Below are 27,468 nucleotides of genomic sequence, written 5' to 3'. Positions count from 1 at the left end.
AGACCCCTCTGATTGATGTATGGTTTCTTCATTTTCTCAAGATACGGTCTTTTTTTTTTATATTACCTATTTATTTATTCATTTGGCTTCCCAGGTGGCACTAGTGGTAAAGAACCTGCCTGCCAATGCAGGAGATGGAAGAGACACAGGTTCGATCCCTGGGTTGGGAAGATCCCCTTGAGAAGGGCATGGAAACCCACTCCAATACTCTTGCCTGGAGAATTCCATGGACAGAGAAGCCTGGAGGGCTATAGTTCGTAAGATAGCAAAGAGTAGGATCGGAGAAGGCAATGGCAACCCACTCCAGTACTCTTGCCTGGAAAATCCCATGGACAGAGGAGCCTGGTAGGCTGCAGTCCATGGGTTCTCGGAGAGTTGGACACGACTGAAGCGACTTAGCAGCAGCAGCAGCAAAGAGCAGGATACAACTAAAGTGACTTACATTTATTTATTTGGCGAAGTAAAGTCTTAGTAGTGGTACTTTGGAGAAGGCAATGGCACCCCACTCCAGTACTCTTGCCTGGAAAATCCCATGGATGGAGGAGCCTGGTGGGCTGCAGTCCATGGGGTCGCTAAGAGTCGGACACTACTGAGCCACTTCACTTTCACTTTTTCACTTTCATGCATTGGAGAAGGAAATGACAACCCACTCCAGTGTTCTTGCCTGGAGAATCCCAGGGCCCGGGGAGCCTGGTGGGCTGACATCTATGGGGTCACCCAGAGTGGGACACGACTGAAGTGACTTAGCAGCAGCAGCAACAGTGGCACTTCGGATCAATTGTTGCAGCAGAAAGGCTCCGTAGTTGAGGCTTAGTTGCCCTGTAGCCTGTGGGATCTTAGTTCCTCAACCAGGGATCGAACCCATGTCCCATGCATTGCAAGGCAGATTCTTAATCACTGAACCACCAGGGAAGTCTCCTCAAGATACAGTTTAAATTCTCTTTGAAGAAACAAAGGGGGAAGAACCATCTAAGAGACTTCTCTCAACAGCACACATACTCCAGTTTTCATGTTAAACTCCTCACCCTACAGGGCCGGCGGACAACCAACTACCTGTGGATTAGTGTGGACCTTAGTAGATGGGTAGATCCTCTCTGGATTCTGGTTCTCTCTGCCCTTGTCAACTAGGTGCCCTGTATAACTCTAACCAGCTGACTCTCAGGCACAACGGCCCATATCGTGCAGCTCTGCACTCTGACACTACATTTCTGCATTATCCATACTGTTCACACTGGTTTATAGACAGTCTATGCTTTTGGCTGAGTGTGAGAGGGAGAGATCCCTTGTGCTGTAATTGGATAAGCAAAGTTTCAGCCCCGAGTCAGATTTTTCCCTAAGACCATGTAAATGCCCATGAGTGAAAAAAAATGACATGGAAATTGTGTTTTATTCCAGAAGGGTTTTCTCATAATGTTAATAGAATTCTCCTTTTATCCTGCTTGTTTGTCAAATTCTAAACTGTCAGGCTTGACTGAGCCCCACTGAGATTTTTTGACCCATTTGTGCAGTTGCTTTCTTTCTTTTTTTTTTTTCACTTTTCACAACATTTCATTTAGCCATGACCCTGAACTGAGAGTGATGAGCTTTATTCACTCTGTGATATATTTGTGGTGGATGGTTTAAATCACCTTTATTACCTCCTTTAATGAATTATTCTTTTGTATCAAAAATATTTCTCATCTCGGCTGGTCGTGGCCACAGAGCACTGGAGTTTCTTTGCTGCCTAAATGAGGTTCCAGCCTAGCCAATATCTGATGTTTAAAAGAAATTGAGGATTAAGTAGGAGGCATTAAAGGAAAGTATCGCCTGCTAAAAAGATGACAGAATGGCAAAAAGCAGTGCACAGAGGCCCTGTGGGCAGCGAGAGGTTAAGCATTTTTGTCTTTCATCTATTTTAAAAGTATGAGACTAACAATGTGTTATCTTTATGACCTTCATCTCCAGTTTTGTGGGGAGGGGGAGGGAGATACGGGGGGGGGGGGATCTTTAATTGTCTGTGAGAAAAATCCCTTATCAAATCCCGATGATTTTATTCATGGTTTCCTGCTAATCTTCAGCAAGCTGTCCTGTTTACTAACATCGAAAACCGCTACACCTCTCCCCCACCCTCTACCCTAAATCAGTCAGTCTTTCTCTGGGGATGGCTCGGGAGCTTTGCAAAAGTCAATATGCATCTCAAACCCAACAAGAGGAGGGTCATCAAGCTGAACCAATGCAGAGAGGACCCAAAGAATGAAATGAGGGTGGCTGGGATCAGAAGTTTCCAGGAGCTCCAGAAGGTTTGGGGGGAAGACTGTGCTTCTCCTGGGGAGGCCAGATAGCAAGGAGAAGATGTGGGCTTTCATAAGCTGTTTTGGGTGAGCTCAGGGTTTGGGGGTGGGCAGGTAAGGACCCCCCACCCCCCCTTAAAATTGACAAGGTGCACTTTAGCCTGTTTACATAAATGGCTTCCTCCTAAGATTTTCTTGGGGAAAAAAGTTCCTGTTCTGTATTTTTTTTTTTTAATTTCTGAAATGGATTGGTTTATCTTAAGCTGATTGGAGGATGGAGTGGAGTGGGCAGAGAGGACTTCTGAGAACCTTTAATTTAACAGTTCATCCTCAAATCCTAGGGCGTCCCTGGTGGCTCAGAGGTAAAAAATCTACCTACCAACACAGGAGATGTGGGCTCGATCCCCTGAGTCAGGAAGATCCACGGAAGGAGGGAATGGCAACCCACTCCAGTATTCGTGCCTGGAGAATCCCCAGACGAGACCAAGGAGCCTGGCAGACTACAATCCATGGGGTCACAAAGAGTCAGACACAATTGAGCAACAGAGCACCCCAACTCCTACTTCATCCAAAGGTGTTATGTCCTGTCTCCATCAGCCCCTCCTTGGAGGCCTCCAGCTGAAAGTCTTCTCTGGCCAGTTTTCCTGTGGCAAGCCCACATCCTGGTCCCCACCTCCCGTTAACTCTCTTAAGTTTTACTATTTCTACCTACCTCTCCAGGTTTTATCCCCCTGATGTCTTATTTGTAGCTAATTCTCAGTCTAAAATGTGGTCTCACAATCTTATTTTTGCTCCTCATTTCTTCATAGAAGTTCAAATGTTTTCTTTAGTACTGACCCCAACGATGCAGCAGATTTTTATACTCAGGAAAAAAACAAACAAACGAAAAACGAAGGGAATATGCCAAGATATCCATAGTACTTATGAGGGAGGAAGATATTGATGATTCAATTTGCTGTGGATTTTTTAGCCTCAATTTACACTTCTCTGTAGTTTTTATTCTCCACGTCATCTACAATGAACCTTAACGAGAGGAAAAAGATAGGTTACGCTTTGACAGGAAGTCCATAGACTATATGCCACGTCATAAATGTTTGTGGGCAGGACAGGCAGTCCCCAGGTTGCCATAGCAACCAATGCACCTTTCTGGTCTTACCCCATCCCTTTCAAAAGTGAATTATCTACCTCGCCCCTGAAGGTATTTGAGATCATGATCATCTCTATAAGGATGTTTGTCTTTTAACAAGAAAGCTCAGAAACCTTTAAGACTCAAAACCTGGATTTCTCATGGGGAATTTCTATGCCAGGACAGGCTGGTAGAGAAGTAAGTGCCTGATGAGCCAGATTATTATACCTGCAAGCAGCCCAGCACTCTGCTACTGTTATTTGGCAAAACCAGAGATTTCCATGGATGCTCTTTGTTCACCATGTCTGAGAATTTTATCAGCCCTTTAGGGAAAAGAGATGACTCAAAGCGGTGGAAAGGTGGGAACCTGCAGTAGAAGAATGAGCTGCACGCTTTCACAGCCACAGCTCTAGGAATAAGACACACGAATCAGTGCAGAACTCCAAACCCACCTTAACCATCATCGTATGCTCCTCACTGCCTCAGTGGGCAGACCCTTCAGCTTTCTTTATGGATTCCATGTACAAGGCCATGACCTCCACTGCTTTCTAACTTTGTGACCTTGAGCATGTTACTTGACAGCTCTCATCACTAAGACTTAAAAAAAAAAAAAAAAAAAAAACACCTAATAACGATCTCCTCCTTGAGAATTGTTGAGAAAATTAAATGAGGTAATATATATAAAGTAGATAGCTCAATGCCTGGAATGTAATAAGCACTCAGTGGGCTAAATTGCTTCAGTCGTGTCCGATTCTTTGCAACCCTGTGGACTGTAGCCTGCAAGGTTCCTCTGTCCATGGGATTCTCCAGGCAAGAATACTGGAGTGGGTTGCCATGTCTTCTTCCAGAGGATCTTCTTAACCCAGGGATCCAACCCAGGTCTCCTGCATTGCAGATGGGTTCTTTACCATCTGAGCCCACCAGGGAAGCCCATAATCATGATAAGCATTATCTATTTAAAATTCCAATACTTTGCTCCACCTGAGGTTAAGAGCTGACTCATTGGAAAAGACCCCAATGCTGGGAAAAGAGTGAAGGCAGGAGGAGAAGGGGACGATAGAGGATGAGATGGTTGGATGGCATCACCAACTCAAAAGACATGAGTTTGAGCAAGCTCCAGGAGATGGTGAAGGGCAGGGAAGCCTGGTGTGCTGCAGTCCGTGGGGTCACAAAGAGTTGGACACAACTGAGCAACTGAACTACAACAACAATTTATTATTTCAACTGGCCCTCTGTAATTTTGGACAGCAAACTGTCAACTGCGCAGGACATGAACACATTCCTCTGGACAGCCTCATGCAAGAACAGGAGCACCAGGGTCACATAGCTGCTGATCTGCATTTTGACTGTACCAGCTGCATAACCTTGGGTAAGTTGCTAAGCCACTCTGGACTACATTTCCATTATCTGCAAATATTAAAGCAAGATAAAAAGGAAACAATGACAGCATCAACCTTACACATCCGTTATAAAGAATGAATACACAGTGCAGCCCCTTGAACCACATATGTGCTCAATAAAAGCTCAGGAGGATGTGCTCGAACAAAAACCCTTTCCCCATATGGATTCCATTCAAACTTCACATACATTTCACCAGTGAGAATAGCCCAAGCAAAAGTTTCAAAAGAAGTAAAATTGATAACCAGAGTCCTTCAATCCCCATGTAATGTAATTGACTTCTTACCCCAAATGACCATCCCTTTTACATAGCTGCCTTAGACACCCCAAAAGACATGCTGAGGATCACTTCCCAGTGTTATCCCAGGACCCCTTACAGACAATGTCCATAATGTAGACCTTAAGGAACTATAAGTAGTTCCCTCTCTGGAAAAATTTACCCCAGTTGGGTCCCATTACTAAAGCTTTTTTAGAGGCCTGGTTAGTGTTATGAGATCTTCTTGATTGATAATGGTTAACTGTTTAATAACTCATCCTTGCTTTTGATATGCACATATATGAGTAAGAATATATACCAGGATTCCAGGCCCCCACCATTCTTGAGAACAGAAATCATGTTCAACCATACAGCATACTAGGACATCACGCTCGCAAGAAATTCCTAGGAAGACTAAATAGATTTATTATCAGCTTGATTTCCTTTTGTTTCAGGAACTTCATGGAAATTCATTCATATGAACTATTGGCAATTCAGCTAGCCCTTTTCAGGAAAGTGGTCCTCTTCTCAGAAGAGAAGACCACTCGCTGGGCTCATCAAACAAATCTTCCTCCCCAAGGTTTGCTTCCAAACCCTCTCGTCCCTGGATCCCCCAGACCAGAGCAATTACATCACAAACACTGCCTGATCTTCATCAAGACCCCATATGGAAAGATCTAGTTGGAGCCACAGAACTCACACTGTGTAATATCTCACCCTAGATCTCCCCCTTTCGAGATATTACTACAACCCAAGATAACGGTGACCTTAACTACAGCCAACAGATGCTTTTAGCGGTCTTTTCATGGAGTCCATTTAGAAGATGTTTCTGGACAAAGCAGGCTTTTACCAAGCCTTCTAAGTCCTGTACATGAACAAAAGCTGCCTCTTTGCCACTTTAACACCAGTTAAAATTACTGAGTATTTATTTACTGACTGTTTCCTCTGTGCTCAGCATTGGGCTAATCAGCCTACATGATCATCTCATTTGTCTCATGAAAATGCTTGAAGATAAGCATTATTTGCCTCCTCTTACAAATGAAGACACAGAGGCTGAGAGAAGTTAAATAACTTATTTAAGTCCTGAGAGCTTGTAAATGGCATATGGAGAATTCAAATGGAATCCCCCATCTGCCTCCAAAGCTGACAACCCACATTGTTATCCCCAAAGCTCTGATGCTGGTTTGCAGAGATTACACTGCTTTGCATTCAGATAAAGACCCTTCATGGTTACCAGGAGAAGCAGCTTCCTGCAGAAGGTTTCTGAAAGGCCAAAGGAGATAAAGTCAGCAGAACACCTGAGGTGCTTGAGGGGCGTGGCTACCTGCCAAATCTAACCTGGCTCAGCCCCTCCACCCAATCACCCTCCAGCATCTTCTCTGCTACCTCCCAGGCCCCTAAATTGTGATGAGAGTTGATTTTTTTTTTCAAACTGGAGTATAATTGCTTTGGGCTTCCCAGGTGGCACAAGTGGTAAGAACCTGCCTGCCAATGCAGAAGACATTAGAGATGGGGGTTCCATCCCTGGGTTGGGAAGATCCCCTGGAGGAGGGCATGGCAACTCACTCTAGTATTCTTGCCTGGAGAATCCCATGGACAAAGAAGCTTGTCAGGCTACAGTTCATAGGGTCACAAAGAATCAGACACGACTGCAGCAACTTAGCGCACACACACACACACAATTGCTTTACAATGTTGTGTTAGTTTATGCTGTACAACAGTGTGAATCAGCTACAGGTATGTATATATCCCCTCGCTCTTGAACCTCCCTCCTACACCTCCATCCCACCCCCTAAGGTCATCACAGAGCATCGAGCTGAGCTCCCTGTGCTATACAGCAGCTTCCCACTAGCCATCTGTTTTAAACACGGGAATATACAGATGTCAGCGCTGCTCTCTCAGTTCATCCCACTCTCCCCGCCAACTCCCCGTGCCCCCGTGCCCACATGCCTGTTCTCTGTGTCTGCATCTTTATTCCTGCCCTGGAAAAAGGCCCATCAGTACCATTTTTCTAGATTCCCTATGTGTGTGTTAATATATGATGTTTGTTTCTCTCTCTCTGACATACTTCAGAGAGCTGATTTTTTATAGGAAACTCAAGGTTTGTGCATTCAATGTGCTAAGTCGCTTCAGTCATGTCCGTCTCCATGTGACCCTACGGACTGTAGCCCCCCAGGCTCCTCTGTCCATGGGATTCTCCAGGCAAGAATTCTGCAACATGTTGTGATTGCCTTCCTCCAGGGGATCTTCCTGACCAAGGTATGGAACTTGGGTCTCCAGCATTGCAGGCAGATTCTTTAGCATATGAGCCACCAGGGAAGCCCAAGAAGGTTTAAGGAGCCAAACAAACAGCCGACGGTTCTTGGGGTCACTGCAGGGGATGTTCAAGAGCTGTCCTGACACCTAGCAGTGATGCCCTGAGGCCAACCCCTATGTCAGGCCCAAGAGGTGAGTGTAGGGCTTCTGAGGAAAGGAGGGGTCAGCTTTCAGCCTCCGCTGGCAGCTGCATAGACGTTCCCCACAAAGGAGAAGCTATGATATATGTATTGAAACACAACTAATCTTAATGCCAGAAGTAATGGAAATTATACTCCATTATCTTTAGCTCAAATAAGAATAATGATATTGAATTAGCTTGCAGGTATTTTCTTTTTATCTTTGTAAAATAGATACATTTCAGTAAACCTGGCTGTAAAGTAAATTTGGATTTTAAGCAAATCTTGTTTTCCCATTGACTGCCTTTTGAAAATTAAAGATGCTTTTCCTAAGCTTCAGTGAGAGTGGCTGAAAAGGGTAAGAAAACATCCTTCATAGTATTGTTTTAAATCTAGACTCACTCACTGTTGGTTAGGTTGTTTTGTTTGTTTTTATCACCAACTCCTTCTAATGCCTTTCCATAGATACATTCCCAAGCTGGAGAACTTTTTCCACTCTTGAGAAAGCCTCAGAAGTGATATCTGCCTCTTCCTGCACACACCCAGTGCTTCCTCTGGTCCATCAAGCGTGCCATGTCCAAGTGTCAGGATGCACTGCCTCGGAGGAAGGGACGACTAGTAAGGACATACTCCAGACCCGAAACTGCCCCACCACTTCCCTGAACTCCATATGATGAAGCCACCTCATCTTGTACTTTATCAATTCTCAGACATTTTTTTTTCACATTTTAAGCTGTTCCAAATTTAAGGTGCTTCTAACTAACGATGGTATTTCAATGGCAACTGGCAGCATTCTCTTTCTCTCAGTGGCATGTACACATGGTGCTTCTTATAATCAATGACATCTTCGATTTGAGGAAGCAGGATTAATTCTTCAGTATCTAGTTTGAAAATTTTCTAAAAGGAGCTGGTTCCCAGCAAGCGGTGATCACATGAGGGCTTTGCTCAGCAAATGCAAATAAGCGGAGACAACTTGTCCCGAAAGCCAGACCTTGCTGTGACGAGGCAGGCAGTAAATCATCAGCTAGAACCATACTCCTACCCCCAAACCCCAGACACCACTCCTCATTCATTCAACAAACACTGCTAACAACTGCTGTGTGCCAGTATGTGCCGGACACCACCGTAGGCCTTGGTGATATCTCAGCAGGAAATGAGATGGACCAAGTCTCTGTTCTAAGGGGTTTCTATTCCCTTGGGGGAGATTCAAATGGGCAAGAGCTGTGCTGTGCTTACTCACTCAGTCGTGTCCGACTCTTTGTGACCCCATGGACTGTAGCCCGCCAGGTTCCTCTGTCCATGGGTTCTCCCGCCAAGGATAATGGAGTGGGTTGCCATGCCCTCCTCCAGGGGATCTTCCCAACCCAGGTATTAAACCCAGGTCTCCCACATTGCAGGTGGATTCTTTACTGTCTGAGCCACCAGGGAAATCCAAGAATACTAGAGTGGGTAAGCCTATCCTTTCTCCAGCGGATCTTCCTCACCCAGAAATCAAGTCAGGGTCTCCTGCATTGCATACAGATTCTTTACCAGCTGAGTTACCAGGGAAGCCCTCAAATAGGCATACACAGACACAGATTAGGTAAATTCAGATAATGACAGTGAAAATTAAATAATGAGGAAATTCCCTGGATGGTCCAGTTGCTAAGACTTCCCACTCCTAATGCAGGAGGTCTGGGTTCGGTCCCTGGTCAGGGAATTAGATCCCATAAGCTGCAATTAAGAGTTCACATGCCCCAAAGAATATGAGGATCCTGCATGCTGCAACTAAGACCCAGCATAGTCAAAAAAATTAAAATTAAAAAAATAATAATAAAATAATGATTCTAGAGGGACTGGGTAGGGTAGCTATTATAGATCAGTGGTCGGGGCAGCCCTTTGAGGGGGACATTAGCGCTGAGACCGGAATGTAGGAAGGAGTCAGGATGCAGACATCCAAGAACAGAAAATTCTAGTAATCTTGAGATCAGAGCAAGTGGCTAAGCCCAAATTTGGTGAGTGCAAATAACAAAAAGCCTAGAAGCTAAAGGCAAGTGAACAGAGTGAGGGGAGGGCAATAGGAGATGACTGAAAAGAAGGGCGGGTGTCAGAGGGCGGGGCCCCCACCTCTTGACATTCCTCACAGGGGGTTGTGCAAGTTCAGGTCAGGGGAGGGACGGATATGTCAGGTAGATTTTCTCACTCTCCTTTCTATTATTTATTTTTGACATCTCTGCAAGAAAGCCCTTAGGAATGAACGTCTTTGTCCAGACCTAAAATTTCCCAGGAGTTTTCCTATCCATCCAGAGTTTTCTTCTGAATTTGGATTCTTATTACCTGCTAAGTCCTAAGACAAACCACTATCTCTTCTGGGCCGTTGTTAGTAACCTTCCTCCTAGTTTCATTTTGCCATTTCCATGTTCAGCTCATCAGAAGCTGACACTTAAAGAAGAAAGCCAGAATTATACCTGGAAGGAGAAACACAGAGCACTCTCCTTTCTCCGTCAATGGATGCAGGAGACACCTATCTGCCGTGGCCTTGCCAGTGTCCAATCAGAGTGAAAACAAGCACTGTGGGCTGCAAGAAAAGAAATCTGCACGGCGGCGCAAAGGTCACATGCAAATTGGTTCACGCAGCATCATGCCTCCATGCCTCCACATGCGCAGAAGACAACAGCTAGGAGCTGAGTCTCCCTGCTCCTGGCGTGCCACCCTTTAGCCTGATGACACCCAATAGCACAGTGCTGTAAAATCCCACAGCATGCCTGAGCCTCCTGTGTCCTCGTTTAAACTCTACCCTATCGCCTGTAAATTACAGATGTGAGAATTGGGCCATATGGAAGGCTGAGCATGGAAGAATTGATGCTTTTGAACTGTGGTGCTGGAGAAGACTCTTGAGAGTCCCTTGGACTGCAAGCAGATCACATCAGTCCATCCTAAAAGAAATCAACCCTGAATGTTCATTGGAAGGACTGATGCTGAAGTTGAAGCTGCAGTACTCTGGCCACCTGATGCGAACAGCTGACTCATTTGAAAACCCCCTGATGCTGGGAAATATTGAGGGCAGGAGGAGAAGGGGGCGACATAGGATGAGATGGTTGGATGGCATCACTGACTCGATGGACATGAGTTTGAGCAAACTCCAGGAGATGGTGAAGGACAGAGGAGCCTGGCGTGCTACAGTCCCTGGGGTCACAAAGAGTCCAACACAACTGTGACTGAACAACTATCATCTGTCACCTGTAATCCTTCCAGTCCCCTCTCCTACCACCTGGAAGGTGCCAGCAGCAGCCTTCTCCTTGGCCCCATGCTTCCTTCTCCCTGCCACTGCTCAACACATCTTACTAAAATGCAAACTCAGATGCTCTCATCCTCTGCCAGAACAATGTAACAGCTCAGGGAAATCTGGAAGGTCTGTGAATGCCAACAGGGTCCTGATGTTCTCTGGGTCTCCTTGAATGGATAGGAGAGGTTGCCAGGCTGTGCACCCCTGGAACTCAGGGGTGTGTGTTAGTCCCTCAGTCGTGCCCAACTCTTTGCGACCCCATGGACTGGAGCCCACCTGGATACTCTGTCCATGGGATTCTCCAGGCAAGAATACCGGAGTGGGTTACCATTCCCTTCTGCAGGGGATCTCCCCAACCCAGAGATCAAACCCAGGTCTCCCACATTGCAGGCAGATTCTTTACTGTTTGAGCTACCTGGGAAGCCCCAGAATTAAGGGGAGGGGCTGAGAAGGAGGCTGAGTGGGGCCTCTGACCCCCACTTCCACCACGGCAGCTCTGCTGTCAGCTGTTTACATGCAACAGTCTGCCAAGGTATTTAAAACAGTTTTATTTCATTTTTTTTAAAGATTTGTTCTTTGATGTGGACCATCTTTAAAGTCTTTGTTGAATTTGTGATGAGGTTACTTCGACTTTATGTTTTCTGGGGGTTTTTTTTTGTTTTTGTTTTTTTGTGTTTTTTTTGGCACTGACACATGTGGGATCTTAGCTCGCTGACTAGGGATCAAACCCTCACCCCCCTGCACTGAAGGGCAAAGTCTTAACCACTGACCACCAGGGAAGTCCCTAAAACAGTTTTATTTCTTTAAAAGACTTGACCTCCTCTGGGAGTGAAACAGAGGGATAGATTTCAGTCCCAGTGTACCAAGGGCACATCACACAATCTTAGGCAAATCAGCAATCCTCTTTCAACCTCAATGCTTTGTCTATAGAACAGTTTTCCAGCCTCCACTATTGATATTTGGGTCTGGAGAAGACCATAATGCTGGGAAAGATTGAAGGCAGAAGGAGAAGAGGGAGACAGAGAATGAGGTGGTTGGATGGCATCAACAATTCAATGGACTTGAATTGGGCAAATTCTGGGAGATAGTGAGACCTGGCATGCTGCAGTCCATGGGGTCCCAAACAGTTGGGCATGAATTGGCGACTGAACAACAACATTATGTCTTGGGGTAGGGTGGGGGAGAGCTGCCCTGTGCGTTGCAGGATGTTTAGAAGCATCCCAATCTCTACTCACGTGATGCCAGGAACACCCCCACTCCCTGCAGATGCAACAACTAAAAATGTCTCCAGACCTTATTATTAATAAATGTTCCCTTGGGACAAATCACTCACTTTGAGAGCTGCTGCTCTAGAAGACTTAAATATTTACCTGTCTTGCAGGACTACAGTAAGCATTAAATGAGATAATACATGAAAAAGTGCTTGGCAAACTGCTCTTATTAGACGTCTGTAGGAAGCAGCTGACTTACAACCTGACAAATGCAAATAATTGTACACTCAGTCCTGAATGTGATGAGAAAGATACCGTGCACGTTCAGAGCCCTGAGATGTTTATCTTTTTGTCTATCTCTTTAAATCTTTGTGATACTTTATCTCTGTCAATCCATAGCCAGTCATTCATTATGTCAGGGTGACACGAATTCTAAAATCCAGAATATTTAGAGCTCAGCAATCCTGGATGTCAACCCCTGCTTCCCCAGAATGAAAATAAAGTATGTTTAAGGGCATGTGGATCAACTCAGAAGGCCTGTTCTTCTGTGTTCATCTATTTACTTGCTTCTTTTATTGGAAAAATCAAAAAGCTTACAGAAGGAAGACAGACAGTAAAAACAACTCTGTATCATTCAGCACTGAGGCAGACGCTGGGAGACGGGATGACATTTCAACAGCAGTTATGCTCATGTGTGACCCATTTCTGAAACTCAGTATTCCTCAAGTGGTACTGATAATAAAGTGAGAGTTGATCTTTATAGAGACAGACTAAGATCTAGCACTACGCTCCCGCGATGAGCACATCAACTTGCTTGTTGTTGTTATTTTTTAGTCGCTAAGTCGTGTTTGATTCTTTGCAACCCTGTGGGCTGTAGCCTTCCAGGTTCCTGTGTCCATGGGATGCTCTAGACAAGAATATTGGAGTGGGTTGCCATGCCTTCCTCCAGGGCAGCTTCCCAATCCAGGGATTAAACCAGAGTTTCCTGCATTGCCGGCAGATTCTTTACCACTGAGCCACCAGGGAAGCCCACCACTTTGTTTAAATCTTACTAATTATCCTTGGAGGGTATCATCTTCCCTGCTTTACCAGTGGGGAAATTGTAGCACAGAATCTTGACGGAACCCACCCAGCGTGGCCACGATTTGAGTTCAGTCTGTTGAGAGCCAGCATTGATACCATCGTACAAACACTCTTCTCCATCGTGTTTCATCCTTCTAGCAAGTAAGAGGTTTGAGCTTTCAGCAAACACAGGCTACCTTCACACATGACCCTGAGCCTCCCTGAACACATTTGCAGTGTTGTCAAAGCAACATCACGGCTCAAATATACAGTCAGATAATCAGGCAGAGGGAAAGCACTAGAGGGAAAAGCAGGTCTTTAATGCTGGAGAAAAGGATCATCTGAAAACACAGCCAGCCTCCTTCTCGGGTGTGAGAGCCAGAATGGTTGCAGTCTTATTAAAACAATATATTCTGCAGACAACAGTTTTATGTCAAGCAGAGAAAATACACGACCACAGTCCACAGTTCTGTTATACCCCGTGTGGGTACCTGGAACACCCTGGCCACCTCGGGAAGGTGGTTTACCATCCTGCCCATACTAACAGGGCTTCCCAGGTGAGGCTAGAAGTAAAGAGTCCTCCTGCCAATGCAGGAGATGCAAGAGATGCGGGTTCAATCCCTAGATCAGGAAGATCCCCTTTAAGAGGGCATGGAAACCCACTCTAGAACTCCAATGCACAGAGGAGCCTGGCAGGCGACAGTCCATGGGGCCACGATAGTCGGACACGATTGAAGCGACTTAGCACACACCATACTAACAGTCTAAATTCCAATGAAAGCTGACCCTCCTCACTTAATTAGGTTAAGTTTAATTGCTTCATTAGTCCTCTTAGTCCCAAGAGCCTCAAAAGTTACTTGACTAGGGCTAAGGATGAAGATAACAATTTTGCATCTCTCAGCCAAACTGGAGGAGCTCTTCCTTAGGACCAGCACACAGTAAAAACGAGCATAGTTTTCCAACCCTCCTAAAGGATTCATCTGTCCAACTTTAAATTATAATCCCTGACAATATACTGAGTTCTGAAAGTGCCTCATGAGAATATTTACTTTGGAGGTTCACAAGCTTCATTCCTTCAAACCCTAAGGAACATCCGTGGAAGCTTCTCAGTGTCAGTCAAACGGGTCAGAGAAAGGAGAGGGGACAAGGGCGAGGTCAGGCTGTGATTCACTGGGCTCTCCCACCTCTGCTCCTGTTTCATCTGCTTTAGATGTGTCTTCTCCTCAGAAGAGGGCTTCCCAGGTGGTGCAATGGTGAAGAATCCGTCTGCCAATGCAGGAGATGCAGGAGACGTGAGTTTGATCCCTGGGTTGGGAAGTTCCCCTGGAGAAGGGCATGGCTACCCACTCCAGTATTCTTGCCTAGAGCATCCCACGGACAGAGGAGCCTGGCGGGCTGCAGTCCACAGGGTCACAGGGAGCCAGACGCGACTGAGCACACAGCAGGCATGCTCCTCAAAAGACTTCCTTTAAAAAAAAAATTGTTTCTTCTACTAAAGCACTCTCAAACCACTCAATCTGTATAACCCTCCCTTTTCCAGAAAATGAAACTGAGTCACATACAATGACAAAGAACTGATTAAAGGTCATCTGCCCATCAGCCAAGTCCAGGTTTCCTTGGCTCCAAGTGGGAGGCAGGAATCATCCTTGAAATAGGAAGATTTTCTGCTTTGAAGGAAGGCACAACTAAGTTCAAATCTTAGTTCTCCACTCACTACTTATGGGATCTTGGGGGAAAGCATTAACTCTCCTAAGGACAACTTCCTCATATGTAAACTGGAAATATAAAATATGCGACAAGGGCCAGTGCTCTGTAATTAATAGTTACGATCATTATTCATTGAAGGTATTCTAACAATAATTCCCTTCCCACTGCCCACCTTCCTGCCCCCTTCCTCGAAGGCTGGCAGTGAACAGCTCATGAAACATATTATCAAATGGGATGTGGGATGCCTGTGAACCGCGGGAAGGCAGGTGGACATCTTCCTTAAGCGAGTAAGATACAGGAAAATACAGGTTATCACGGGGGTTCAAGGGAGATGGGGAAAGTAAGTTGCAGAATTTGCTGCCCTTGACCAGAGGCATCCCTCAAAAGAGCTGCTCGAGATGCCAGATGCCCCCGCCCGCAGTACATCTTTCTCAGTCACGCTGACCTCACCTCGAGAGCAACAAATTCCCGCAGCTTTTCCAACCCCAGGTTCCGCTCACCCTGCCTTCTTTCTCCCAGCTCCCTTAAATGATGGCTGAGCAAATGCCTCCGAGACCATCTTCAGCTAATTTCCTTCAAGACATGCAAGCTGCTAACGCTGGGAAGCACAGATAGTGTGGAATAGCAAATATGGCCAAAATTAGATTAAAATAACCTCCTGATAAACAAATTACTCACTGAAAATAAATATTGGACTAGCGCGACCGAGATAACTAAAAGAACAGCACCACCACATGGCAGAAAGAGGAACTACAGGAGCTGCCTTTTGTGGCCAGCGCCGATCAGCTAGGTCCCCCAACTAGGGGAAAAAATTTTCCCCAAACTAGGGGGGCGGGGGGGGAAATTACTCAAAAAAAAAAAAAAGAACCAAGGGGGAAAAATACCAAGTTGAATGCGGCATGACGTATTAGAGGTCTGGAAGCCCTCCCGGTCTTGTCCCCTTCTCCTCTCGCTCACTGCATCGTTCACCAGCCTCACAGCAGATTCTGGCCTCTAGGGCAGCCACGTGTGTGTATTGGGCACCCCTCACTGGGTCCCCTTCAGATGCTTGTATGGGATGGACCAGGGACTTTCTCAACTAAATGCCAGATGCGACCACAAAAAAAACGAAGAAAAAATCCTAAGACTTAGAAAGCATTTAACTTCCTTTCAGCTTTTGATTTTATCTTCTTTGGGCTAAATAAACCTACCCTCTTTGGTATCTATCCTTGGTATGCACAGGGCTCAGGTTTCAGGGATCTACAGCAGATAAGCTCTGCAGTCCACAAGCTGTGTGCATTACTTAAGCTCTGCAGGCCTCAGTTCCTATACCTGTGAAATGGGTATGAGGAGACCTCCTTGCTAGGCAACATGTATATACATAGTTAATGACACTCAAGCCAGTCAATGAATGGTAGATATCTGTGCTATCATGTCCATCCCACTCTGTGCTGGACAAAGTCCATCACAGCTGTGCATCCCAGTGTGACAAATGCAAAAATCTATCCATATTATCTGAAGTTCATTTCTGGATCATCACAAAATAACCCGGCTCGCTTCTGCAGTAGTTATGGTGGCAGAAAGCACATCCGGTCTGTAATGACACCACAGTGCGATTCTTTCCAGGGACAGGAATTGGGCTGGTCTCTTCATTAAGGTATATTGAAAGCAGGTATATGAGGCTTAAGTCAGGAAATAAGAATTCTTCCTCAGTTAACACTGCGTTACAGCAGCGGTCCCCACCCTTTTTGGCATCAGGGACTGGTTTCAGGGGTGGGGGATGGTTTCCGGATGATCCAAGTGCGCTACATTTATTGCGAATCTTATTTCTAGTATTATTATGTCAGCTGCACCTCAGGTCATCAAACGTTAGATCCCAGAGGTTGGGGACCCCTGTGCTAGAGTTTCTCTGGGCCCAGCTCAGTGAGAGGTGTGGGGGCTATAATAGGGACCCCAGCCCCCATGGAGGCATACCCTGCAGGAAAAACACATACATACATACACAGAAACACATACACACAGACTCTTATGCAAAAATGCAGGAATCATTGATTGCAGATAGTTGGTTCTTACAAGTATGCATGCACATGTGGCTTCAGTCATGTCCGACTCTTTTCAACCCCATGGACTCTAGCCCACCAGGCTCCGCTGTCCATGGGATTGTCCAGAGAAGAATACTGGAATGGGTTGCCATGCCCTCCTCCAGGGGATCTTTGCAACCCAGGGATTGAACCCGAGTCTGTTGCATCTCCTGCATTGGCAGGTGGGTTCTTTACCACAGGCACCACCTGGGAAGCCCCAAAATGAGGAGGGGGGTGAATAAAACCAATAGTTTTTTGGGGGGATCTAGACAACAAATTGTATTATAATCATCCAATTCATTAAGAGACTGCATCTTAATTATTCCAACCACTAAAAAGAAATGGTAATTATGTGATGTGACAGACATTCAAATTATTGCTATAATGGCCACCGTAATATACAGAGGTAGCAAATCAACACTGTTACATGTATACAATGTTAAGTGTCACATATATTTCAATTTTAGAAAAGATTAATAGTATCCTAGGTTCTCAGGGAGCCCTATATTTTCATGAATGTGTCTCAGAGGCCACCTTAAGGCAAGAATCATTGGGAAATGGACAGAGAGCGCTCTCAGCTCTCTACTCAAAAAAAAAAAAAAAGATTGAACACCACTGCACTAAGCAACCCAGAAAGTCTTTTCCAGCTCTAATGGTCTGACTCCATGGCCCTCACCTGGAAACTAAAGGGAAAACACTCCCTAGGTAGAACCCATTGGAGAAGGAAATGGCAACCCGCTCCAGTGTTCTTGCCTGGAGAATCCCAGGGACGGGGGAGCCTGGTGGGCTGCCGTCTATGGGGTGGCACAGAGTCGGACATGACTGAAGCGACTTAGCAGCAGCGGCAGCAGCAGGTAGAACCCAGGGGTACCTGGCTTGTCCAGAAGCCAGGAGGACAGATTCCAGCCCCCATGGTGACCCAGACTGTACATGTGAACCCCAAGAAGGCTATACTGCCCCACAGCTACTGGTGTGTGTCAGAAGTTCAAAGGAATTACCAAGCCTACCATCCTAAAACACTGATGCCCTACTGAGAACTAAGAGCTCCTAGAATTCCCACAAAAGCCTCAGTCGGGACATTTCTTACATGGCTAGTTCTCTGACATTTGGCCACAGAGCATCTCTCTGACCATCACGGCCTCTGGTCCCTGCACAGCTGCTTGACAGACCACAGGAGAAGACCGCTGAGAGCCTGAGAGGCACCAAAAGGCCCCTTCCCCTAGCAACAGGATGCACTGTCCCCTGGATCCCGCTGGACAGGCTTCTCTAGGGAGATCACAGAGAACCCCTCTTCCTGCCCGACTTGCCCCAGCTCCCCTGCATTCGCCATCCCTCCACTAACTCACTTTGCCATTTCAAACACCCTCCATTGCCCCCACTTATGCAAACTCCCAGACTCCTCTAAATGAAAACTCTGAAGCTGGAGGGTGGTCTGAAGTAGACCCATCACCCTCTTACCAAGACATAGGCCTGGGACCTCCCTGGTGGTCCAGTGGTTAAAACTCCACGCTTCTACTGCAGAGGGTATGGGTTCGATCCCCAGTCAGGGAACTAAGATCCTGCATGCTACATGGCCCATTAAGAAGTTTAAAATAAATAAATAAGATGTAAGGCCTGAGACAGAAAGTGCTTCAAGTGTTTCCTTGTTGTGGGCAGCAAGGTGACTGCCAAGACATCACATGAAGATTCACCACTGGAGCTGGTACAGATCAGAAAGAATCCCACAGCGCACGCTCATTCCAAGCATCCCTGCCAGGGCCTGCACTTCTCTGAACTCCATTTATACCTAATGCTCATGGAAGGATGTCAGGGTACATGCTACCTGGAAGCTTCCCTGGTGACTCAGTGGTAAAGAATCTGCCTGCCAATCCAGGAGACTCGGGTTTGATCCCTGGGTTGGGAAGATCCCCTGGAGAAGGAAACAGCAGCCCACTCCAATATTCCTTCCTGGAAAATCCCACGGACAGAGGAACCTGGCAGGCTACTGTCCATGGGGTCATAAAAGAATCAGACATGACTGAGCACACACACACACACACACACACACACACACACACACGGACACAGAGAACAGAGCAGTTGCCAAAGAGGAGGGAAGATGGGAGAGTCTGGGCTTAGGAGAAGCAAACTATGTTGGATGAACAACAGGTTCCTCCTGTTTAGCACAGGGAACTATATTCAATATTCTGAGATAAACCATAATGTAAAATAATATAAAAAAGAATATACATAAGTGAGACACCTTGCTGTACAGCAGAAAGTAACACAACATTGCAAGCCAACTATACTTCAATAAATTAATAAAAATTTTAAAAGGGATAGGGCAAAGGACCATGCATTGTTTTGATTTACTGGAGGAAAATAATTGCCTGCCATAGAAGCCTTATTTCTTAATTAAACCTTTATTAAGTTTTGTGGATAAAAAGCTAAATGTTTTTGTGTAGGATAAAGCATAAAAGGGTAAAACTTTCACTACAGGAAGATTTAGCATTTGCACATGTGTGGGTAGAAGGAGGGAAGCTGATAGAATAAAGGATTAGACTCTGGATTAGATGATTCCATGTACACACAAAAAGGACCCTTGAATGAGCAATGACCTTAATTATTAGGATTCTAAATTTCAGAAGGTATTGGGGAAAACGCCTAGAACTTCCAAGTTTATTTTGCCTGCTGTTGCTTAGAAAGGGAAAGAGATGAGAGCTGTCTTTTGGTTCATTTCTCTCTGCCTACCATCTACCTGCCCTTCTTTGCCTTCTCATGCAGAAGCTACTTGATGGAAAAAAGAGCTGAAATAATGAAACTGTCCTAATGCAAACTGGTGTTCTCTGCCTTTCTTTGTTACAGTGGGTGGCTCCATGGCTCCCAGATCCCCCAGCCCTACTCTGTTATTGGTGGGGGTTACCTCCCATCACCTACTACTGATAAGACTTTTTGACCTCAGATTCCCAAGCCCACATGTGTTCACTGTCCGCAATGTAGTAGATATGTCCTTCAGGCTCTATTTTGACTGGGGAATATTCTCCTTTTGTGGCACAATTATGTTGTTATTGTTGTTCAGTCGCTAAGTCCTGTCTGACTCTTTGCGACCCCCATGGTCGCAAAGGAGGATTCTTTACCACTGAGCCACTAGGGAAGCCCCATGATGAAATTATAGAGATATACTAAGAAGGACAACTTTTATACTGATAGGTATAAGTAGAAAGGCCAGAATAACCACCAGCTAAAAAGAGTGTGCTTTCAAGAGATAAATGTTCATGGAAATATTCTAGATATCAGTGTCACACAGTGAGGATTTGAATTTTAGACAGAAATTAGCTTCCTGCATTTAGGTTCAGTGGAAACAATCTCATCTGGGATCCAAAGTGACATTCCATGTCAAATCTTAACTATGCAAGAAGGCATTTGAAGACAACTGCAGAATTCCATGACAACCGTCTCCCCTGCAGTACCCCAGCCAGCCTAAATGCAGCAGCAGCACACACACTCAGACCTCACATGCCACACCATACCGCTTAGGCTGGCAGGACAAAGATGGCAACTGCTCCTGCCCAAGTCCATGAAAGACCTTGCCATTGAAACTCAGCCCTCTTGAACCTTCCTACGTTGGTGGTGGGAATGTAAAGTGGTGCAGCTACAGTGGAAAGCAATATGGAGGCTTCTCAGAAACTAAAAATAGAACTACCATGTGACCTACCAATCCAACCCCTGGCGGTATATCTGAAAAAAACAAACAAAACGAATTCCAAAAGATACATACATCGCAATGTCCATAGCAGCATTACAAGTGATCACTAAGGTATGGAAGAAACCTACGTCTCTATCAACAGATAAATGGGTAAAGATGAGTACTGTATACACATATTATGGAACACTATGCAGTCATTAAAAAGGAATGGAATTTTGCTATTTGCCACATCATCTATAGACTTGGGACTTCCCTGGTGGCTCAGATGGTAAAAGCATCTGCCTACAATGTGGGAGATCTGGGTTTGATCCCTGGGTTTGGGAGATCCCCTGGAGAAGGAAATAGCAGCCCACTCAAGTATTGTTGCCTGGAAAATCCCATGAACAGAGGAGCCTGGCAGGCTGCAGTCCATGGGGTCACAAAGGGTCGGACATGACTGAGCAACTTCACTTTCACAGGGGGCACTATGCTAAGTGAATAAGTCAGAGAAAGACAAATGCTATATGATATCACTTACAGGAGAATCAAATACAGCAGACCAGTGACTATAACAACAAAGACGCAGATTCACAGAGAGAACAAACCAGCGCTTAAGAGTGGGGAGAGGGAAGTGGATAGGCGCAACATAGGGGTACAGGAGGAAGAGGCAAAAGCTATTAGGTATGAAATAAGCTACAAGGACATATTGTACAACACAGGCAATATAGCCAACATTTTATAATAATTATAAATGGACTATAACCTCTAAAAAGTGTGAATCACTATATTGTACATCTATAATCTGTATAATATTGTACATCAACTATACTTCAATTTAAAAAAAAAAGATAAAAACACAGTCCTCTTTCCTGCTGAGCTCAGCTGTGATCTCAGAATCTTTCTACCCACACATGGGTGTTGGCACTTGTAGAAGAACTTTCTGCCCTCCTTGTGCTAAGATTCTCTAAAGCTCGAGAACATGCTCCCTCCCAAGTAAATTCTGCATGTTCAACACGACTTTCTGCCATTCATATTCCTACCTCATTTGAGTCCACAGGAATGATGCCAGCACTGGGGAATTTAAGATCACTAATGGAAGGCCTTCCCTGGTAGTAAAGAATCTACCTGCCATTGCAGAAAATGCAGAGTTCAATTCCCGGGTCAGGAAGATTCCCTGGAGAAGGGAATGGTAGCCCACTCCAGTATTCTTGCCTGGGAAATCCCATGGACAGAGGAGCCTGGCGGGCTACAGTCCATGGGCTCACAAAGAGTTGGACACGACTGTTGCAACTAAACCACCATGCAAGACAAAATAAGCACTTCTATGAAATACCAATAAAGGTATTTAGGAGAGATCGTTTGAAATCCTGAACGAGCTCCAGCTCCTATATAGTCATATATACATCAGCAATTCTCAGAAGGAGGCAATTTTGACATGCTAGGGGATATCACCATTGTGTAAAGACAGTTTTGTTCATTACAACTGGGAGTGCTCCTGGCATCTGGTGAGTCGAGGCCAGGGATGCTGCCAAACATTCTGAAATACACAGGAGAAGCCTCAAGAACTCAGAATCATCCAGTTCAAAATGCCAAGAGTGTCAAGGCTGGAAAACCTGGTAAACAGTAAGGTTGATTAATGGCAGAAAGAACTTTAGAGAAGTTCTCATCCAACTGTGATAGGATGGACGTAAGATTCAGACAAAATGTATGTGGACAGCTCCAAAGAATTAGCAAATAGCCCTATACAGCCTTCTAACGGGGCAAAAAAAAACCAAACCTGTTTTATATGTAGAAGATAGCAGGCTATCACTTCCCTGATAGTCTATCTTTATAGTTAAACAGATATTAGAACTAAGATCATTGGTTTTATGCATTGGTTGTTGGATTCAGTAAAAGAGGGTAGTAGAGGATGGTATTGCCATTTTTATACATGTGAATATCAGAAATCATTCACTCATTTCAACATTTGGTACACAAATACTTGGAGCCTCCCAGGTGGCTCAGTGGTAAAGAATTCACCAGCCAATGGAGCAGATGCAGGTGACACGGGTTGTGAAGATCCATGGATCAGGAAGATCCCCTGGAGGAGAGCATGGCAACCCAATCCAGTGTTCTTGCCTGGAGAATCGCATGGACAGAGGATCCTGGTTACAGTCCTTGAGGTGGCAAAGAGTCCGACACGACCGAGCAACTGAGCGCACGCACGCACGCACACAAACACACACGTGCACACACACAAATATTTATTTTAGCCTTTATATTGTGCTGATACAAGTAAAACAACATTCAGCAAAGATGACCCTTGCCATAAAAAGCTTGCAATCAGCTGGAAGAGGTGGGCAAACAGCAAATTCAATGCAGTGCAATCAATGCTGAGTTGAGAGAGCCTATGTGTGCGTAGAGGAGGGACATCTATCTAGCCTGGTCTTGGTAGTTAGGGAAAATGTTTTCAGAGGGAATGATGGCTGAGCTGAGCTCTGGAGAGAGAGTAGACATTAGAAACTCTTAAAACTAAGCCCCTAGGACAGCCCACTCCATTTGCTAAGCTCGGCTAGTGTGTTGAATCTCCAAATCTGAATCAGTCAGTATTTGCACTGGATACAGCGGCAGATTTTATTTTCTTGGGCTTCAAAATCAACTGCAGACTGAGACTGCAGCCGTGAAATCAAGAGACACTTGCTCCTTGGAAGAAAAGCTATGACAAATCTAGACAGCATATTAAAAAGTAGAGACATCACTTTGCCAACAAAGGTCTGTATAGTCAAAGCTATGATTTTTCCAATAATCATGTACAGATGTGAGAGGTGGACCATAAAGAAGGCTGAGTGCTGAAAAACTGAGGCTTTCAAATTGTGCTGGAGAAGACTCTTGAGAGACCCTTGAACTGTAATAAGATGAAACCAGTCCATTCTCAAGGGAATCAGTCCTGAATTTCACTGGAAGGACTGATGCTGAAGTTGAAGTTGCAGTACTTTGGCCATCTGATGCGAAGAGTCGATTCACTGGAAAAGACCCTGATGCTGGGAGAGATTGAGGGCAGGAGGAGAAGGGGGCGACAAAGGATGAGATGGTTGGATGACATCACTGACTCAATGGACATGAGTTTGAGCAAACTCCAGGAGATGGTGAAGGACAGAGAAGCCTGGCATGCTGCAGTCCCTGGGGTCACAAAGAGTCGGACACGACTGAGTGGCCGAACAACTATGTAATAACAAAAACAACGAAAAGCAAGTCAAAGAAACATATTCCAATATGGAGATAGAATTGGCTTCTTCTCTGCAATATCCCCATAGCCCGCAGGTAACACTTTCTCATCGCCTCCCGCCTGGAGGGCTGTCTAACCGCTCACTCTTCACTCCCTCACCTGCTCTAAGCACCTCCCCTCTCGCTTCAGGTCAGGCACCTGTGGATAGACCTGAAACCAAATGAATCCAAGATTCAACTACTTTTTCAGTCTACAAAGGGAAGCATTATGTGATACGACTCTTTCTCTGCACTTGGAGCTGAGACAGATGTGTGGTGGCCGGGCGGGGGTGGGGAGGGAGGTGATTTTTTTTTATTTATTTATTTATTTATTTATAGGTTTTTATTAAAACTCACCTATTACCCACAGGCCTCGGGCTCCCTACAGAGAAACAACTATCACAATTGAAGCAGCTGGTTTCCAAGGTGCCAAATTAAAATAGATGAAGAGGCAAGAGGGAGGAGGGAATAAAAACATTAAGCTGAGACTTCTTCCCTCCCAAGAGCATGGTGCCTTCTACTATATCGCTCACATGAAACTGACTCCCAGTGTAATTACACCAGGGCTACGAGGCAAAAAAAAAAAAAGAAAAAAAACCTCAAATTATTCAGACCCCCAGAGCTATGCTTTTGCAATCACTCAAGTAACCGAGAAAGGAGCCAACTTTTTAATATAAACTTGTTATCAGTATCTATACTGGCCAAGCTATTACAACACCCCATCTGCCTAAGAATATAGTCACAAGCTGAGTTGTGAATCAAAGGGAAGAGTCAGACTTCCCACTCGCTCTCATAAACTTTTCATACGTAGGACAATCCAACTGGAAACTTCAGTTTATTCCAACAGTTCTTAAGGGCTGCTGGTCCCAGTAGAAGGAGCTGGAGAGTTCCTCGGGTCTGCAGTAGACACCAGGCTCCCGTTAGAGTGGCTTGTGCCGGCAGTATTATGTACGGACACATCCACATCCATCTCTCTTTGCAGCCCCGACCTTGGAACTGCCATTGTACCCTCCCTCTCGCCCCAAAGAGCCAGGAATGGCTCAATTGCCTTCCAGGTTGAAAATGAGCCGTGGAGACAGAAGAGCATCTTTCACTGAACTCAGAGGGGAAAGACAGCACCATGCTCCAGAAGAGGCACTTACTGGATTTCAGCAGTGCTGCCAGGACTTCAGCGGCTGCCCTGGGGAAAGAGAAACAAGAGTGGTCAGATCAGTGTTCCCTGGTCTTTTTTAAGCCCAGGGATCCCACAGCCGGCCTGCTCATTTCTGCCACCTAACTGCCCCATTAGTAACCAGGTAGCAGGCATTCCATGGATTCTGCTGCTGACCATTAAAGGGCCAGGAATGTAGAAATCGTGCTGAGTGAAGCGTCTGTCTTGCAAATGGGTATCAAGAGTCCCTTCTGCTGCTGGGAGTCTCTCCCCATCCCCGCTCCCACCAGCTCCCTCACACCCCGCTCCTTCCAGCCAGAGCTCTCACAGGCCCTTGATTTATACCTGGAAACCCCGGGGACTCTGTGGAACGAGTTGGGAGGGGTGAGCCTTGGAGGCTGGGTGAGTACAGCAATTCACCGCAAACTTCTTGAAATACTCAGGGCCCAGGAGACACACTCGAAAACACTCACACACTAGAAAATGAAGCTGGTTCCTTAGGGTAGAAAATGGCTATATTGCATTTTTCTTCCAAATTCATTGTTTTCTTCCATAAAGGAATTTGACAGCCTTTGTAACAGCGAGAGGAGGCACAGAGGATGAAAATGCCTTTGGCCCAAGGCTCCCTGTGCCTGGGAAGGTCATACGAAGACCCACTCATATGGCAGAGGGAAACCATGGCACTGGGGACTCTGTGGTGTGATTCTGGGAGGGAGAGTGGGTTTGCTTTTTTTTAAAAAGTGTTCTGCACAGCCCTACTAACTTATCCTTAAAGCCTATTCAACAGTAATGCTTTCAAACTGTGAGGCTGGAAAAGACACTTGAGAGTCCCTTGGACAGCAAGGAGATCAAACTAGTCAATCCTAAATGAAATTAAGCCTGAATAACCATTGGATGGACTGATGCTGAAGCTAAAGCTCTAATTCTTTGGCCACCTGATGCGAAAAGCCAACTCATTGAAAAAGACCCTGATGCTGGGAAATATTGAGGGCAGAAGGAGAAGGGCATGACAGAGGGTGAGATGGTTGGATGGCATCGCCAACTCAGTGGACATGAGTTTGAGCAAACCCCAGGAGATAGTGAAGGACAGGAGAGCCCAGGATGCTATGGTCCATGGGGTCACAAAGAGTCGGACACGACTTAGCAACTGAATAACAACAACAACAAAAAAAAACCAGTGATATATTCCCAGCACCCTTCTGAGAACTGGGGGAACAGGCCAAAGAAAATATATCACTATTCCAAGATTTCCTAGACATGGGAGCGGAACTGAAACCCCAAACCCAGAAATCTCTCTTCCCATTTTTGCTTCCTACATCCACTGGTCTTCAGAGCTTATCTTGCACTTGCTTTGCCCCAATCTCTGCATAGTTGATAAAGAACAAGTCTCTTTGCAATATATTATGTACTATTTCCCTGGTGGCTCAGATGGTAAAGAATCTGCCTGCAATGCAGGAGACCCAGGTTCAATCCCTGGGTCAGGAAGATCCCCTGGAGAAGGGAATGGCTACCCACTTCAGTATTCTCGCCTGGAGAATTTCATGGACAGAAGCTACAGTCTGTGGGGTCACAAAGAGTCGCACATGACTGAGCAACTAACACTTTCACATTGAGCAATAGAGCCGACAGTGAAAAATAACAACAAAGGAATGAACAAAAGTAAACTAAACTAAAACAGAAATTAGGTGCTTGAAACATGATTGCTCCCCATAACCTGTGAGAGAATCCTGTAAAGCAGTGGTCTGATGCTCAAAGGCACAAATCCATGGTTGGGATGACCCCAGCCCAGTGAGACCCACCCAGCTTCAAGACACTTGTAAAGAAAGCAAGGCTAGTTTTCACCAACGGACTACATCACGTCTCCTTCCTAACCGCAGTTTCCTCGGATCAACTTTCAGCTTCCTCAGTCACCCTCTTTCTAACTCTACATAGTGGTGTTGCAGGAAGGGGAACACCTTCTTACCTAACATTTGGAAATGAATTGTCCTAGGAGACACATGTACCCACAAAACAAAAGGCATTATTGGGAAGGGGCGCCCGGTGGAGAGCGGGGGACCCAGGGAACTGCTCTGCCATGCGGCTTGCTGCCTCGGGTTTTATGGTAATGGGAAAGGAAACTGTAGAAACAGGAAAAGAAAGAATGGGGGCATCCCAAGCAAAATATCTAGCCTACTCTTAGATCACGACCAGATCTTGGGGCAACCCTGCATTTTTGATTTGCATGGCATGTGTTTTGGGGGGATTCACTATCAGGTACTGCTCCATTGAAAAGTGGAAGTGTTAATTGCTCAGTCATGTTCAACTCTATGCAACTCCCACAAACTATAGCCTGCCAGACTCCTCTGTCCATGGGATTCTCCAGGCAAGAATACTGGAGTGGTTGCCATTTCCTTCTTCAGGGGATCTTCCCGATCCAGCAATTGAACCTGGGTCTCCTGCGTTGAAGGCAGATTCTTTACCATCTGAGCCACCAGGGAAGCCAGTAGTGTGATAACACAATAAATAAACATTAATCCAAACAGTGACGGATACAGCAGAAAACACATGGTAAGTGTCGTATTAGTCAAAGATGGGAGATTGATTCCTGAGGAACCAGAAAATATTTCTTTCTTCACAAATAC

General features: G+C 45.5%; 1 protein-coding gene across 2 annotated transcripts in view; it reads right to left on the bottom strand.

Annotated features, from left to right (window-relative positions):
- The window catches only part of AGBL1 (ATP/GTP binding protein like 1), a 928,519-nt gene that overhangs the window by 771,715 nt on the left and 129,336 nt on the right, over positions 1 to 27,468 (bottom strand). For both annotated transcript variants that reach the window (XM_027520902.1, XM_027520903.1), the window contains exon 6: positions 24,840 to 24,877. In XM_027520902.1, the coding sequence (XP_027376703.1) occupies positions 24,840 to 24,877 (38 nt within the window). The remainder of the gene's footprint in view (positions 1 to 24,839; positions 24,878 to 27,468) is intronic.

Source organism: Bos indicus x Bos taurus, chromosome 21 (genome assembly GCF_003369695.1).
Source record: "Bos indicus x Bos taurus breed Angus x Brahman F1 hybrid chromosome 21, Bos_hybrid_MaternalHap_v2.0, whole genome shotgun sequence".
NCBI classification, from domain to species: Eukaryota; Metazoa; Chordata; class Mammalia; order Artiodactyla; family Bovidae; genus Bos; species Bos indicus x Bos taurus.
Note: the sequence above shows the minus strand (reverse complement) of the source record. Positions and strands in the feature narration are given on the sequence as shown.